The 18301-nt window shown below is 37.8% G+C and overlaps 1 protein-coding gene across 1 annotated transcript; it reads right to left on the bottom strand.

Annotated features, from left to right (window-relative positions):
* Positions 1-710: 710 nt before the first annotated feature.
* Positions 711-10536, bottom strand: LOC149844036 (protein FATTY ACID EXPORT 3, chloroplastic-like). Its single transcript, XM_090000275.1, has 6 exons — positions 10237-10536; positions 8534-8927; positions 8240-8407; positions 7980-8026; positions 3712-3749; positions 711-1121 (listed from the first exon to the last, which is right to left on the bottom strand). The coding sequence occupies exons 1-6, from the start codon at positions 10462-10464 to the stop codon at positions 1040-1042; spliced, it is 957 nt and encodes a 318-aa protein (XP_089856401.1). The 5' UTR covers positions 10465-10536; the 3' UTR covers positions 711-1039.
* Positions 10537-18301: the final 7765 nt, after the last annotated feature.

Below are 18301 nucleotides of genomic sequence, written 5' to 3' on the forward strand. Positions count from 1 at the left end.
GGTGGATTTGGGGCGCACGCCCAATAGGTCCAATCATGATCAACATTTTAATAGAATAAAAATAAAATAAAAACAAAATCTATCCAAAAAACCCAATACACCCTCCAATAACCTAAATGGATTAACAGACTTAAAACTAGATCCAAATCCACAGAAAAATGAAAAATATTAGAATTTTCTGCTACAAAATTTCTCAAAATTCAACAATATTATCTAGATGCTCAAAAACTAACCTTCCGAGCAACATAGTTCCAAACATGAACAAAATAAATTCTGGAAAGTGTGAAAATGTCCAGAATTGACGTCTGGGTCCCTGTAAGACTGTTTCAAGCTGGGCGTGAACTTGGCTCGAGTGTTTTGGTGTTTTGGTCAAGGCAGTCTCTATTCAAATTTGTTCTCCCTTTGGTTTTTTGGGAGAATAGGAATGGAAAACGAACATGAAGACCATTTACAATGGCTTGTCATCTCCTGTTGAGAGTGCTTGGATGAAATTGCAAAACTGCTAGCATTCATCAACAAAACCGATGTCAGACCTCAACTCATTTTGCAGGCCTCATGGGTAGGCTAAGACGAAGTGTAGGGGAAGACCCTCAAAAGTTTAATCAACCAAAGGCCTGCCAATGTGCGACCCGTGATGGGGAAGGTTTTCCCTTGGCCTATCCCATAAAAAAAGAAAAAAGAAAAAATCTTGATATAGTAGCAGAAGCCAATTGAAAACATAAGAGCTTAAATATATTTTGTCATCCCTGTTGTGTGGACATCAAAATTCTGTTTTTGAGGCACTTCCGTATAGATTTACGAATCACTAGTGAAAAGTTTTTTGACATTCCCCATCCATTTTTTTTTATATATAAAGCAAATAACAATTACAGAAAACAGAAGGAACACCAGAAGACATGATGAACTATAACATCAAACTCCAGTAAAAATTTATGAACTTCCAAATTTCAGCGGCATTGGCTCCACACAGCAACCAGGGGGATGAAAATGAGATGTATGTTTTCCAAGTCAAGGTTATGCACAATTATCCTCCATCCACTCAGACAAAACTCTCACCTTCACCACCTTTTGTCTGTCTGTGCAACTTGATCCTATATAAATAGAAAGCTACCATGGAGCCGCTGCATGAAAACACCATCGCTCAGAATCAGAGAAAGTTCAACAAGCATCTTAAAAATGTGAAGCTCATAAATACCCACCATCTATGTCAAAGAAGGGCTAGTAAGCCTTGCATGTGAATGATGCAGTTACCAACGAATGTTTATGTCTATCAATGGTATACATACTACAAAATATGTTCAATGTGTTGCTATGAATAAGTCTAACCACAGTTCAGAAGCAAAAAAGGAAGAATGCAGTTGTGATAGCATGACAAAAAATGAAAGGTCGTGCTGTTTCCCAGCAATCTTGGCATGCGTGTAGCTATGAAGCAGTAACTCCATTATGGAGTTCTTTCACATAGATCACAAACGGGATTTGTATGAGATGGCCAGATATGCACGTGATAGTCGGTCATGGGCCATCCTTAAGCTCAAAAGAATTTAACTGAAAAGCTAGCTATACTATGCATGAAGGCTGTTTCAAGTGGAGATTTTCTTGGCAGAGCATTCCTGTGTACCTACAGGCCAGATGAATGGATCAAATACTATTTTATACTTAACTGGTGAGTGCATGGCAACTAGACAATGAATCAGCTGTTAAACGTACTTTGCATATGCATATGATACATTTATGAAATTTATATTGATTATTAACACCGAGTGTTATGCATCCTTTCATTCTCCAATCAGCTGAAAGGAAAGCAGAATCCAGTTGCTTGTGCTCATTGGGATTATATTAAATTCAAACAAGAGCATTCAGAAAACATCCTTTATGGTTGAAGCCAGATAAAGTGATGGGAAAATATGCCATATTGGAAAAAGCAAAAGCTAAATTTACAAACATAGAATTTAGAACAAAAATCAACAGAAATAAATACATCATATTTAGCCTAATGTTGAAAAATACTGCAGCTTCAGTAATGAAAAGCCAAACATAAATAGGCTGAACTACAGAACTTGACTTAGAGTATGATAAAATGAATAAGGTGACTAAAAACGAGTCCGAACAACAACAAAGAAAGAATATGAAAATCACCAGGAACCAGAAACTTAAAAATATGGTTCTTTAGAAATCTTGATTTGAATGTGCATGTACGAACCACCTAGAACTTTGGCCTTACCATAATTGAGCTAAGCCTCCAATATATGTCCTCCCACAAATCAATTAACTCAGATGATCAAGTGAAAGGTTTCTTCCCTTTTTGCTCTCTTCAATCATAAACTAGGGCTTAAGCCAAACTTTTTCAAAGGTCATTCTTCCGAGGAAGAAGGATATATGGATGGAGAGTGCGTCTTTGAAGTTTCAAAATTGAAGATAGGGTAGGGAGATTCAACAAAATCCCATGATATAGAATCCACTTCTACAAGAAAGGTAGAGTTCATACAAGAGCTTTGGACTGGTCAAGCTGGAATTCATGCAAGAGTTTTGGACTGGTCAAGCTGGTTTTACACTTGCATCATTAACCAATGGGATTGTTTCACCTTGTGACAGTCATAGTGGTCTTATGTGGATGATACAATAATCACAAGCAACGATGGATATTATTTCACTAGCTATCATGAAAGAATCATCACATGCAGTGGCTAGAGATAACAAGTCTTGAATAACTTTTTATGCTTTCTAGGGATATTTGTAGCACCTTTCAGTTTTAGAGCAAAAAAATGAGATGTTGGTGTTCCTCTTGGTTGGTTGAATGAAAAGTTACAAGCCACAGATGGTATATCTCACTGTATATCTAATTGGTGCATTCAACCATATCATAATTACTTGCCTCAGCATATCTTATAAGGTTCATATGTTTAATTCTAGCAAGCTGCACTACCTTTTATGTCACTGCCTGACTTTGGATTAATCAACATGTTTCACACACTTTGTCAGGACTTGGGAGCTCTTTATTTTCTTCTTCATCCTCTTCCACTTTTCAATATATTCAGAAGAATCAGAACACTAATTAGGATGGTTACTCTAATAGCCGCTTCATTATTGTTTTCCATGTTATTCCAGAAGATTAATATAGAAGAAACCCCTTCTACAATAAATTTGGTTATCTTATGAGAGAATTAAGATAAGTCCCACACCAGATAAGTAGACCACCAACAATTCAGTACGCACCCTAGAGTGCACCAGACCCACAAACTAGAATAGCATTCAAAGTGCCCTGGCAAATTTTCGTTCTCCACCTAAATAGGTCATGATGATCAAAAGTGGATAATGCCATTTCTTAAAACATAGAAACCACCTTAATCCAAACCTGCAACTGCAATATATAAAGATGCAACGATGTCCTGGCAATTCATACTGCCCATTGCTAACAAAAGCAAAAATATAAGTAGCAAAGATGAGAACTAATAACACAAGCAAAATAGTTCCACCGTGCTTCAATGGAAATTCTGCAAGGCCGTGCAATTAGAGTGGTCAACATGCGCAGATAATCACTATTCATAAAACATGAAAATTCTCTAGTGAAATGCTTCTAAAAGCAGTAAAGACGCAGTTATGTACACTGTAAATATAGAATACAATTATAAATTCATGTCCTGTGAAATTCATTAGAACAGCCTCAGAGGGAACAAAAAAAGAGACGAAAAGATCTAGTAGAAGCATCAAAACCTGATGAAAGCCATAACTGAAGTCCAAATTGATGGCCCCTGCAAGAACAAGACACTAGGAATAATGAAATCACCAGATCCTTTCTTTTCTTTTTTTATAAATATAATCAATAACAAAAGACCAACATATAGATAGACAGACAAAGCCCTGAATGTGAGAGGGGAAGAACCAAATGGATAGAAATTGAGCAACAAGAATGATAATATGAGTGTATTTATATACCATCATACAGAATCAACCAACTTAATAATTGAAGCTTGGGTTGACAATAAGTTTGGTCAAGGTAAAGCAACAATTACTTGCATCGGGTCATCTTAAAGGCCTGCACCTATGCCTTCATATTCATGTGGTTCAGATAGATATTAGGATTTACCACTCAACAACTTCTTTCCAGAACTTAAAGAGCCAGGAATGCTCTAATCCTTCCTGAATTTACTGAAGCTGAATGCATACTTTCATTATAATTAATAATGACATATTGAAATTACCATGCCCACATCAGGAACGGATCAAGTTGGTTATTGCTCAAACCTGGGTGTGAATACCTACACATCCAAACCTGACCGAAACTAATTCGGAGATCACAGCTGCACTTCTACATAAAGAAAATTGCTCCCAATTCCAAATCCCAAGGTCCTAAGACAGTTCTTGCCTATAGCATGCTATCAACTAGATTCAAGTATGTTCTGATGAAAGCTCTTTTGAGGTTTTTCAAGAAAATCACTTATTTATAAGTTCTCTAGAGAAAACTCTTGATAATTTAGCGTAAGATTGGTATTAATGACTTGTGAAGACCCATAAAGAGAGTGCAAATGAAATAAAGATCCATGAAGAGAGTTTAAAACAAACATGTTACACTATTTTTTATATTTCAATTGCAATTACGTGCTCATGAAAGCAACACATGCAGAAATATCACATATAAGCATTTTTCATGAACATACAAGACTTTCCCTAAAAAAATGAAATGAAAATACAAGGCTAGACACACAAGCAACCACAATTAATAATAAGTGTACAGCTGAAAACATGCTATCATGCACATTTTTTAAAACATCAGTCTACATGGATGACCAGCACATGCACTCTAAAACAAACAAAGCATTCTATGTTGTTAAAATGCCCCAAGTTTGATCCATCACAAGAAACAAGCTATACCACGTTAGCCTACATAACCTAAACCACTTATCTAGAAATTTAGTACAACAACAACAACAACTACGCCTTCATCCCAAAACAATTGGGGTCGGCGATATGAACCAACAAAGAAAATCATTCTGGGTCTTCCACATGAATCCTTCTCCTCCAATCATTTCTATCCAATGCCATGTCCTCAGTGAGGTTCAAAGCCTTCACATCCTTTCCTATCATCTCCATCCAAGTCTTCCTAGGCCTACCCCGACCTCTTTTAACTAATATATTTTCCCATTTCTCCATCCTTCTAACTGGAGCATCATTAGGCCTTCGCCGAATATGTCCAAACCACCGTAAACGATTCTCTCTCATCTTATTTTCAATGGGTGCAACGCCTACCTTCTTATGTATCTCCTCGTTCTGAATCTTATCTTTTATTGTATTTCCACACATCCATCTAAGCATACGCATCTCAGCTACACTCATTTTTTGAATATGACGTCTCTTGGCAGCCCAACATTCCGTACCATATAGTAAAGCGGGCCTAATAGTCGTCCTATAAAACTTTCCCTTCAACCGCAATGGCATTCTACGATCGCACAACACTCCAGTTGCACTTTTCCATTTCATTCACCCAACCTTTATCCTATGATTTACATCTCCATCAATTTCTCCATACTTTTGAATGATAGATCCCAAATATTTGAAACAATCATCCACCGGTATTTCTTGCGCACCAAGCTTCACTACACTCCCATCACTACTTCGTTGCTTACTAAACCGACATTCCATATATTCTGTCTTACTCTTACTCAACTTAAAACCTCTTGCTTTCAATGTTTGTCTCTATAATTCTAACTTAGCATTAACCCCAGCTCTAGACTCATCAATCAAAACAATATCATCAGCAAACAACATACACCACGGCACATTTTCTTGAATTGATCGCGTAAGTTCATCCATCACTACAGCAAATAAGAAAGGGCTTAAAGCAGATCCTTGATGTAACCCAACCGTTATAGGAAAATTGATTGTCACCCCTCCACAAGTGCGGACATTGGTTACTACTCCTTCATATATATCCTTACTTATACTAATGTCCTTGAGAGAAACATCTTTCTTCATCATTGTCCATCAGACAACGTTCCTAGGTACTCTATCGTATGCGTTCTCCAAATCAATAAAAACCATATGCAAATTTTTGTTCCTCTCTCTATTTCTCTCAATAAGTTGTCTAAGAAGATGTATAGCTTCCATAGTTGATCTTTCAGGCATAAAACCAAATTGATTCTCCGATATCATGACAATCTTCCTCAACCTAGACTCAATCACCCTCTCCCAAAGTTTTATAGTATGACTCATGAGTTTTATACCACGACATGAAAAATAACTTTTAAATAGTCAAGAATTTTATGTGCATCATATCACTGCAAGTATAATCATCAGGCATGTGGTGCATCCATATTAAGGCCAATTTCCTCTAATTCTCAAGAGTTACTGAGTTTTCAGTGTTTCATTTTTTTCTCTCTTCTCAAAATAGCTGCCTCTATACATGGCATGTCCTGAATTATCTAATTGCATACACTGTTCTTTAAGAAATGGTAAAAAAAAAATACCATTAAAATGACTTCATGAAACCACTTATTTATGTTTTCAACAAATTTGGATATTAGACAGGCAACTGGACTGATTCATTCCCTAGTGAATCACTAGATCATGTGTGACTAGACAGAATTTGATTCACCTCCCAAGTCTCATTCGGTGCTTCATAATTCACATTTACTTGTACGCAATCGGTTCTCCTACCCTCAAGACTCACAAAGTTCTATATTGATAAAAAAATCATCATCTTCTGGTAGAAACCTCTTCTTTCTAGGACTTTCTTGACTACCAGCTTTGCAACTCAAATTTCATATATTTATAAATAGCTGATGTTTCTTGTGCTTATGCTTAGAAAATCAAGTGGTTTTGAGTTTTAACCAATATAATGGTACCCTTGGCTATCAGGTTTTGATCACTACAATGGTACCCTTCAATGTTTGGCTATCTCATTTAACTATCTAAGAAATTTCATGCTCTACGAAGGTAAAAGTATGCAAGTACCTAGGAAATTTGGTAAAACAGATGTCCATTACCCTAGCAACCATAGACTCTCTCGCTATATTTATCATAGTCACAAATATCGATATCGGCTATGTCTCGGCGAGGCTATTTCTCGTGATATTATCGGTTTGGTGATAAATCTCTAGAAAATCTCGGGACATAAAAAATAACAAAAATAAGTAAGAAAATTTCACGTTTAGACATAAAGGTACATAAATAATAAAATAAATAAGTAAAATATGTAAAAGAAAGAAGAAAAACATATTTAAAATGTGAAAAATAAATAAAAAAGTAAAACTAATTGATAATATTGTGATATTAGCACGATAATATCACGATATATATAAATTTCTGATATTTTGAAAATATCGCGATATTTTACCGTTAATATTGGTTTTCCATCATATCATGATAATATTGCGATATTTTCAAAATATCGCCGATATCTATGACTGATATATATATATAAAGCAACTGAATTCTAAGCTAATTGAGAGAGGATTCAAAGAGGTTTCTTAAAATATACAGAACATATTTTCTTTATTTGTCCATTTTTTGTTGATAAGGAGGGGGAAATGCTGCCTATTTTTAAAATAATTGTTTTATTGGGAAAATCTTGATGAACTTAAAAGCAAAAAAGGAATTATAGCTTTACCAAAACTAAAGGAAAAAGTCAACAACCATTAAAATTGTGATAATTGTGATAGTTTGAAACATATCATGCTCCTAACTAATGTGCATTCTTAAATAGATGACTGTACAGGTATACAACACTCATGGCATTTCAAGTTTTCAACACATCAATGGACCAAAACCAGTTATTAAAGATAGGAGTGTTGTGAGGGCTTATATGAACCTCCTAGCAATCCAACCCTTATTTCAAAGATTAACTGCAAGTGAAATTATGTCCGTCTAAACTGGTATACATTAAGGCAAAGGTGACGCATACATATACACCAAATCATGAAGGAATTTGGTATAGACAAACACTAAACAACCAGATAATAAAGGAATGAAGAAACATCAAATACCTGACAAAGCAAGCAAAACTCCCGGATAAAAAGTATAATTGCGATCCCTGCAGAAACCAGGCAGATATATAAAATTATTTAACATGAAACATATACGAGTACATGTTTCCTGTTCTAGTGTGTATGTTTTTGCATGCTTGTGCATGTGTGTGTGAGTGTGTACAAGCCTTACTAATAGTAACAGCCAGGTAAAAACAAATAATACAAAAAATGATGTTTACTAGCATTAATGCAATTAAGGTACTAGATGAAACATTAACCTGCTTGACCGTTCAAAAGCAGGATAGAAGATTTTCCCTGTTTCCACGCTCTTAAACTTAATATACTCAATGCCACAAGAGCACCTCCTAAAACCATGCCAAACCGAATGGAAGGAATGCTTCCAGTAAGCATGAATAAAAGAAATCCTCCAATGGACAGAAGTGCACCTGAATGCGCACCACAAGTTTCATAAGTAAACATTCTTTTTGCATCAGAAAAAAGAAAAAAAAATCACCCAATAGCTTTGCAACAAAAGCAAGTAAATCACAGAGAACAGATATCAGCATCAGTACCATATGGAATGCCGAGGAAAAAGTCCCGAACTTCAGATATTTCTTTCAGTTCAGCACCTTGAGAAGCAAAAGTTTCTACAATGTCCTTCACCGGCTCTGGGGAATTCTCCACGGCAGAAGAAAGATACTCCTTGCCCTCTACACTAATTTCTTCTGCAATCAAGGTCATATCTTGCCTAGCTTTCTCTGCTTGTACTTTCAACTGCTCAGACATGTCCTTAAAGATCACCATGTATTTCTTGGAGTACAACTCATATGCTTCTTGTGACATGTTCTGCATTTTTAGGGAATGTTCTTTGAGTGATTCAATTGTTTTTCTCCATGCTTCTTCTGATTCCTCTGCCTGCTTCTCAATCTCACTATTCACCTTTTCCACATCAAGGCCTGAATGATCCTGAACAAACAATTATGATCACAAACCCCAAAGAAGTTTAATGAACCATGAAGCATAGAGAGAAAAAAATAGTAGTCTTCATTTGCACCAATTCCCATACTTAAAAGAGCAAACAAACATGGATGCAAATGACAGAAGCAATGAATGCTGAACAAAAAGATCATAGTGGAAACAATTAATGCAAAAAGATTTTAAGAACCATCTAGCAGGTGCATTCAGTATGTAGAAAAAAATGATCGAGGCTGACCCAGACACCTATCTACCTGACCAAAGCTAAAATCATGGACACCTCAGCATATGTTCTTGAAGAGACCATCCAAAAAAGATGAGCCGAATTTTGAAACCAAGTCTTACTACATATGTGTGGCAACATCAGGTAATTGCATACTTCACTAATCTATGATGCCCACAAGCACGCACACGGTCAATCATACTCATGAGCTTGCATCACTGATTTTATATAAGCTTATGGATCAAGAACACAAGGATTAAGCTCCATAAGTAAACTAGAATAAAAAACAGGACCAACAACAACTAGATGATCATAGACATCCCCCTACTATCACTATTATCAAGCAAACGGTTCTCCATATGCAAGAGATGAAAGAAGGGAAAACACCATTTATTCATCTACTATCACTATTATCAAGAGATGAAAAACAGGACCAACAACAACTAGGTGATCATAGACATCCCTCTACTATCACTATTATCAAGCAAACGGTTCTTCATATGCAAGAGATGAAAGAAGGAAAAACGCCATTTATTCATCTAGAGAAGAACCGATGTCTGTAAACATACTCGCTTCTATAAAAGGAAGAAAAAACGCTTTGCTCACCTCTTCTTTATATTGGAAATTTGAAAAACTAGTAACTAAATATCTGTTTAGTCAACAGAGTAGTAGCATATCAAACATTTACTACACTGCAATCAACTACCTAGTAGGTTTCATTTATTTCCCCTAGGAAGCCTTTATTTTTTAGTTTTCCACAGCTAACTAACCAAATGTAATCACTATTTCACCGTCAGGCGGTGCCAACAACTATTTTCTTTCAAGAAAAGGGAAATTTTGTACGAGCGAGCCAGTGAACAACTATACCTCATTGTAGAACCACACGAAATCGCTAACTCGCAAAACAATTCTGAGTCATTCGGTCGCAAGAGAAAGAATGATACCATAAGTAAACAAAAACAAGAATCCAGTCGCGTTTCTTCTCGAGCACGACATAGAAAACAGTCATCTCCGTAGCAAACTATCCAAAGAAAATTGAGACACTGACCCTACGGTGATTAGAAACCGAAGCATTACCGATTCTTCACGCGAAGAAGTGGCGAGAGGGATCAACCGACTGAGAGAGGGGAGAGAGGGGCTCGGCCCCTGAATCGGGTTGCGGAGACGAAGGCGAGGAGGGTCTCCGATGGCCCTCCGCTTGAGAAGCGATGCGTAGGTCGGGAAGGGGAGAAGAGAAGTTCGAAACGCCGACGACGGAGCTAAACGAGGGTGTCCTTGAGAGATTAGGGCTTGCAGAGTAGCCATCGTTGTGGAAGAAGAAGAAGAACGAGAGAGAGAGAGAAGGGGGGGACGATGGCTTCTAAGTTCTCAAGCGAGTTTTTGTTGTCCACTGGCGGGTTCTCTCTCTTTCTCGTTGTCACAGGGTTACGTAATTGTTTTGCTGAAACGAAAGGACACTTAGACACGGACACGACATGGACGACCGACATTTTGATACTATTTTAGTGTTTTGACGTTCTTAAATATTGTTTTCAATAAAAGATGTATTCTTTATATTAAAATGTGAAAATAGTTTTTTATGTCCTCTCGTGACCTATTTTCAAAAAAAAAAAAACACTTGTAAGTCGAACGTCACGCATCCTTGTGTTCACGTGTCCCTCTCTCTCTCTCTCTCTCTCTCTCCAAGAATTATATAATATGATGTCGTACATCAAAAAATAATAATTTTCTGGGTTGTACAACATTTTTTTGTGATCTGATCTCCCTGGCTTTATTTTTAAATGCAATCCTAATTTCCCATTGCAATGGGAGAGCCAGAGAGCTAAGCGATTTTGGATGCGTGTCCATGTGACGTCATACTGACACGATGACACCAATATTGAATCGGATCGTTGTTGCTATTATCGTTACGGCCTCAATTCGAACGATTCATATTGAATTCAGAAAGCTATTTTTTACTATTTTTTAAAAAAATAGTTTTGCAATAATTTTTAATATTATTTTAATTTTATTGGCACATTTAATTTGCTGGTTACAAATTGGCTGATTTAGTTCGATTCTGTTTAGAATCGAAATGGGTCTATTCTCTGAATTGTTTTGAAAATCGATTCGGCCTTAATACTGATTCTCACAACACTGGGTCGGATCGTAGTCATATCTTTGTATGAGAGAGAGAGAGAGATGGATCCAAGTTTTCACAAAATGGATATGGATCCAGGTTTCTATTGGCATCAAACCTAAGCATTGGGATTTAGACAGCGTACTGCCATGGCTGTATGAAACCAATCACAGTAACGTGGTTTAGCTAATAAGGTAGGTGCCAAGTTGGATTTGGGGATTAAAGTGGGAAAAAATAGAAATAGATGGTACCGGAACTGACCCGATCTAAAACCAACTCACATAGCCAAAGTTAAACTGAGATATGAGTCTGACAAGACCTAATTGACCTAAACCATATTAGACCCACTTCACTAAATGGGTTATCCTGGATAATTTCATAACAGGCAATATCTAAAAAAATATGGCATTTTTTCTAGATTATATTGGTTTTTAAAAGCCTCAAGATCACAAGATTTTCCAAAAATGGCCGATATTCGTGAGTATGATTAGTGTGCATTTGTGCTGCCCCTAATATGCCTTTTCACAACTTTGGGGCAATGAGGGACTGCATATATTACTACTGCAAACACATGACAGAGGAATGTTTGGAATGGGTCACTTTGTAAAGGCAAGATGTCCACTTTTGGTAAGGTACCTATACTTCCTCACCCTCAGCAAGTTATCCCCCACATTGGCATGTCTCAATCTTTCATCTGAATTTAGGACAAAACAATAGTGTCAAACAGAAGCAGAGATGGTAAGGGGTACCCTTAGGGCTGTCAACGGGTTGGGTTTGTATCAGATCAGGTATCCAACCTGAACTCGAATTCTCGGGCATGGGCATGCAAATTTTTGACCTGAATAATATTCGGGGCGACACGAACCCGGCCTGAGCAAATATCCAGTTGGGGTTTGGGTCATGATTTTTACTGGGTACGACCCGACCCATTTTTTTGCCGTGTACCTGACACAAGAGAGTTTTTATAAGTATTTTTAATAATAAAAAAAAAACTGAAAATATGGGTCTGGGATTCCATTTTTGTGACATGATCAAACCCGAACCTGGTGATTTGTTATTTGGTGGTGTTCAGATATACTCTAATGGGTTTGACAGCCCTGGCTACCACTATCATGAAGGGGTACAAATTGATCAGACCCAGTTGAGCATCTGAACTGAATCCAACACATTTTTAAGGATATGGATCTCAAAAACAAAATAGGAATGCATTTTGAGATTGGATTCAGGCTTGTATGATTGGATCTTTATTGGGTTCAGACTTCATATATCCAGAATTGGATCAATATGGTCAATTCTTATTACAAGATCCAATATTACCAATTAAAATTTAGATTCTCTCTCAAAAAACAATCAAAATTCAGATCCAAATTTTGTTTAACAGCATTGAATCTAGTTTGGATTTAGACACAGATTCAACCTTGCTGCTTAAATTTGAATATGGTTTGGGTTTGGATTGACCATAATCCAGCTCTATCCAATCCATTTGCATCCTATATTTTTTTAGTTTAGATATTTTTTCATTTTGGGTCATTGTAATAGATATTATATCCAAGTAATTGGTGTGTCTCATTTTAACAGTTTAGTAGGATTATGATTGGCTTTCCTAGTTAGGTTCTTATCTAGATAGAAAAACAGAATAACCTAGGATTGTAATCTCATTTATATATAGATGATAGGGGCAGACAATGAAGATCAAAGTTAACTTGAAATTCAGAATTGCTATTTTATTTATTTCAATTATTTCATGATTTCAATTAATTTATTGTTATTTTGCTGCTTTCTTAGATAGATAATCTTAGTTTTTGATAGATTTTCCTGCAAACCCACTGATGGACTTGCATCAATAGCCGAGGAATGCGACTTTTTCATGTTATTAAGAGTTTAACCCTATTGTTCTAAAATGTTGTTTATAAATCTGCTCCATTCTTCGGTATGGTGGAAGAATAAGAAGAACAGATTTTAGATTTAGAAAACAAAGGGTAACCCTTGCACAAGCCGAAGTGTGGTGGAGAAAGGGTAAGCCCATAGAGTTTTACGCTGCCAAGACAGTGACCGTAAGTATGAGAGCCAACACGGCTAGGTCTCTGTTCCCATGGGCGGTTTCTCCATGTAAATATGTATATAAAAAAAAAGGTTACCATCAAGTTGGTAACAATTAAGCAGTTGCTGGTTTGGTGGTTTTCCCTAAAAGCTTTTTCCTTTTTTTATAAGCATCTGAAGGGCAACTCGCACTTGAACATGTGTTCATATATGTACCAACGGGGGCTCAGTAGGGGTGGCAATCGTGTCGGGTTGGCGGGTCGACCCGACGGGTTGGCAGGTCAGCATACCTCAACCCGAACCCGACCCGTTTATTAAATAAACGGGTCGGCTGTGGCAAACACGAACCCGGCCCGTTTAATAAACGGATAACCCGACACGACCCGCCAACCCATTTAATAAATGGGTTGGGTCGGGTAAACAGGTTCTCAGGTTTGCGGATCGGGTTTGCAGGTTGGCAGACGGGTTGGCGGGTTGACCCACCCGCCTAACCCGTTTATTAAATGGGTCAGCCGGGTTGGCAGGTTGGCATACCCCTAACACGAACCCGATCCGTTTAATAAACGGGTTAGGCGGGTTGACCCGTTTATGAAACGGGTTCAACCCGAACCTGCCTAAGAGGCGGGTTGGCGGGTCTTGTCAGGTTTTGCCACCCCTAGGGCTCAGCTTGTCTGGCTGGAGAAATTAGTGCACGTCACCTTGTGTTTTTTTTTTTGAAAGGCAAGCTGGGATTAGGTTCACCCCCACCAGTTACTCAACATACCATTGGGTTTTGAACCTTTTTTTTTTTCGACAGAGAAAGCTGGGGTTAGGCAGACCCCTACCAATTATACAATCATATCATTTAGGGTTTGAACTTGCAACTTCCCAACACAAGGTGACATGCACTAACTGCTCCTGCCAGACAAGCGGAGCCCCGTTGGTATTGGGTTTTGAACTTGCAACGTCCCAACACATGGTGACGTGCACTAACAGCTCCTACCAAACAAGCAGAGCCCCCCATTGGTGATGTCACCTTGTGTTGGGATGTTGCAAGTTTGAATCCCATTTGGTATGGTTGTATAACTGGTAGGGGTCTGCCTAACCCCAGCTTTCTCAGGCAAAAAAGAAAGGTTTTGACATCTGTTCTCAAGCTTTTATAGGCGTGGCTATGCTCTAGGGATCTTTCCTATGACTAAAGAGGCTCATTGCGGCATCCCACGAGGTATGTAACTACTCAATGTTCACATCCATAAAGGCATCTTTCTAGATGAGAAAATGATTGATCACATAGTTATTAATTATTATATCGAAAGATGTAAGGCTAGCCCTCGGGGTGAGTACCCTCGCTTCTTTCATTAGAAACATTTTTCATAAGGCCCCGTTTGATTGAAGGGGAAACAAGTTGAATAAACATTAGATGACTCCACATTAGATTATTTTCTGCAGTAAAAGTGGAGGAAACTAGTCTAAAATGATATTTTTTGAGAAGAAACTTTCCCCATGCTTTTCATGCACTTGATGAAACATGTGGATCCCATCCATTTTGTAAGAACTTTTTCTTTTCTCCAAAAATTTTTTCGCCTGCAACCAAACAGGGATAGACATAGGATAGATCCTAGAATTAAGTGGTGGGCACTGAAAGGAGCTAAACAAGGAATGTTTGTAGAGCAGGTAGTTAAGGAAGTTGATTGGTGTCTCGAGGAGGATTCAGAATCAATGTGGAATAAGATAGCGGGTGGTATGAGAAAAGTAGCTAAGGAGGTATTGGGTGAGTCTAAAGGCGGTGCACCACTAGGTAAGGATACATCATGGTGGAACGAGGATGTCAAATTAGCTATTAAGGTTAAAAGAGAGTGTTATAGAAATCTAAGTAAGAGTCGTGATAATGAGAATTTGGAGAAGTATATGATAGCAAAGAAGGAAGCTAAAAAAGTTGTTCGAAACGCGAGGGCTAAGGTATATAAGGAGGTTTATGACAAGTTGGATACCAAAGAAGGCGAGACGGATATTTATAGGCTTGCAAAGATGAGAGATAGGAAATCGAAGGATTTGGGTATGGTTAGATGTATCAAAGATGAAACGCAAAGGGTTTTAGTCAAAGATGAGGAGATTAAGGAGAGATGGAAAGATTATTTTGATAAGCTATTTAATGATAGTCATGCTCAAGATCTTGGAGACTTCTCCATTCCTTTTCATGAGATAAATCGTGACTTCATGCGCAAGATTCAAAAGAAAGAAATTGCAGAGGCTTTGAAGAAAATGAAATCAAGAAGGGCAGTTGGCCCAGATGGTATACCTATCGAGGCTTGAAAATGCTTGGGAGAGAAAGGTTTAGAATGGTTGACAAATCTTTTTAACTTGATTTGGCGAACAAATAAGATGCCTAATGAGTGGAGGAAGAGTACTTTGGTGCCTTTATATAAGAATAAGGGTGATATACAAGATTGCACAAACTATCGTGGTATAAAACTCATGAGTCATACTATGAAACTTTGGGAGAGGGTGATTGAGTCTAGGTTGAGGAAGGTTGTCATGATATCGGAGAATCAATTTGGTTTTATGCCTGGAAGATCAACTATGGAAGCTATACATCTTCTTGGACAACTTATTGAAAGATATAGAGAGAGGAACAAAGATTTGCTTATGGTTTTTATTGATTTAGAGAAGGCATACGATAGAGTACCTAGGGACGTTCTCTGGTGGACAATGATGAAGAAAGGTGTTTCTCTCAAGTACATTAGTATAATTAAAGATATGTATGAAGGAGTAGTAACCAATGTCCGCACTTGTGGAGGGGTGACAATCAATTTTCCTATAACGGTTGGGTTACATCAAGGATTTGCTTTAAGCCCTTTCTTATTTGCTGTAGTGATGGATGAACTTACGAGATCAATTCAAGAAAATGTGCCGTGGTGTATGTTGTTTGCTGATGATATTGTTTTGATTGATGAGTCTAGAGCTGGGGTTAATGCTAAGTTAGAATTATGGAGACAGACATTGGAAGCTAGAGGTTTTAAGTTGAGTAAGAGTAAGACAGAATATATGGAATGTCGGTTTAGTAAGCAACGAAGTAGTGATGGGAGTGTAGTGAAGCTTGGTGAGCAAGATATATCGGTGAATGATTATTTCAAATATTTGGGATCCATCATTCAAAAGTATGGAGAAATTGATGGAGATGTAAATCATAGGATAAAGGTTGGGTGGATGAAATGGAAAAGTGCTACTGGAGTGTTGTGCGATCGTAGAATGTCATTGCGGTTGAAGGGAAAGTTTTATAGGACGACTATTAGACCCGCTTTACTATATGGTACAGAATGTTGGGCTGCCAAGAGACATCATATTCAAAAAATGAGTGTAGCTGAGATGCGGATGCTTAGATGGATGTGTGGAAATACAATAAAAGATAAGATTCGGAACGAAGAGATACGTAAGAAGGTAGGTGTTGCACCCATTGAAAATAAGATGCGAGAGAATCGTTTACGGTGGTTTGGACATATTCGGCGAAGGCCTAATGATGCTCCAGTTAGAAGGTTGGAGAAATGGGAAAATATATTAGTTAAAAGAGGTCGGGGTAGGCCTAGGAAGACTTGGATGGAGATGATAGGAAAGGATATGAATGCTTTGAACCTCACCGAGGACATGGCGTTGGATAGAAATGATTGGAGGAAAAGGATTCATGTGGAAGACCCAAAATGAATTTCTTTTTTGGTTCATATCGCTGACCCCAATTGTTTTGGGATGAAGGCGTAGTTGTTGTTGTTTGTTGTTGTTGTAACCAAACAGGACCTACAAGAAGTGACATGGACTCTGGCAATTGAGCTTATAAAACCATTTGCTAAAAGGGTCATCGCTGGTGCAATGGATAAGGCCCTGTGGGAGCTGATAGTTGGAATGGCAGTAGAGGATTCGGTTTTAAAGTTGGTCAGGATACTGCAGTGGTGGTGGTTTGGGAGAATCACATTGAGAAGGCAACTTACATAAACGAGAAAAGAGGCGAGACGGTCGCTTTTTTAACTCGGATCTAAAAACTGGATTAGGAATTGATAACTTCCACTTTTCGCAATTCATAAACTCCTTCCGCTCTCAATTCTCAAACAAAATCTAACATGTTTGAAAGTAAGAAAATGGTAGGAAAAAAGCAAGCAAGAAAGAAAGAAACAGTGGCAACTTTTTCGTCAGTCCAAAGCTCTTTTAAAAACTCAGACTTTTTGACAGAAAATTCCTCCATCTAATCAAAAAATTTCTTTTGAATTAGAACAACCCCCACCCCAAAGCATTTCATTCACTCTGCTGCTTTCCTCCGCTGCACGTCCATCCTCTCTCTCTGGTCTAATCGACCCACCTCTCTCTCTCTCTGCAAAGCAGGGCTGTCAACAGGTCTATCAGGTATCTGACCCAAACCCGGGCAATATGCTGACCGGGTTTGGGTCATGCTTTTGGTTGAGTAGCCAACCCAGAAAGGTTTTTTTTACCAAGTACCCGACCAGAGTATTTTTTATATATTTTTAATAAAAGCAAATTTCCAAAATTATGCAAGTTCCGTTTTGGAATTCTATTTTCAACAAAACCCATACCTAAACCCAAACCCAAGCCTACTTATTAGTTACAAGGGCAGGTCAAGATCAACCGTGACCCATCCCTGACCCAACCCATTGACAACCCTAGTGACAAGGGGTCAGATTGATTCCCTTCTCCGTCTTCTTCCAATAAGCAGAGGGAGAGTTTCCAACCCTAATTTTCTTATTGCACAAAAACGAATGAAATTTTTTTGAAAAAGATCTATCATCAAAACTTCTGATAGACAAAATTTTCTTTTATTATGAGATTTTTTCTTGCTTCCAATCGTGACCTACATGGCCTTCAATGCCCTACGGAGAAAGAAAAATCGACGTGTCATGTCCAGACACGAAAGAATTCAGGATGGACCGTAATGGCAGTAAAAGAGCGACGTGAACGCCAACTACTGGAACTGACTATCCAGAAATTTGTTAGAACAGTTAA

This window comes from Nuphar pumila, chromosome 3, assembly GCF_984573655.1.
Source record: "Nuphar pumila chromosome 3, dmNupPumi1.hap1.1, whole genome shotgun sequence".
NCBI classification, from domain to species: domain Eukaryota; kingdom Viridiplantae; phylum Streptophyta; class Magnoliopsida; order Nymphaeales; family Nymphaeaceae; genus Nuphar; species Nuphar pumila.

What these genes read in the sequence shown, in the direction of transcription:
- LOC149844036 (XM_090000275.1), bottom strand. Translation starts at nt 10,464, where the DNA reads ATGGCTACTCTGCAAGCCCTAATCTCTCAAGGACACCCTCGTTTAGCT. An exon ending in TTTCCTCGGCATTCCATATG is followed by an intron (nt 8,408 to 8,533) that starts GTACTGATGCTG and finishes GTGCGCATTCAG; the next exon opens with GTGCACTTCTGTCCATTGGA. An exon ending in TCAGTTATGGCTTTCATCAG is followed by an intron (nt 1,122 to 3,711) that starts GTTTTGATGCTT and finishes GTTTTCATGCAG; the next exon opens with CGGCTCCATGGTAGCTTTCT.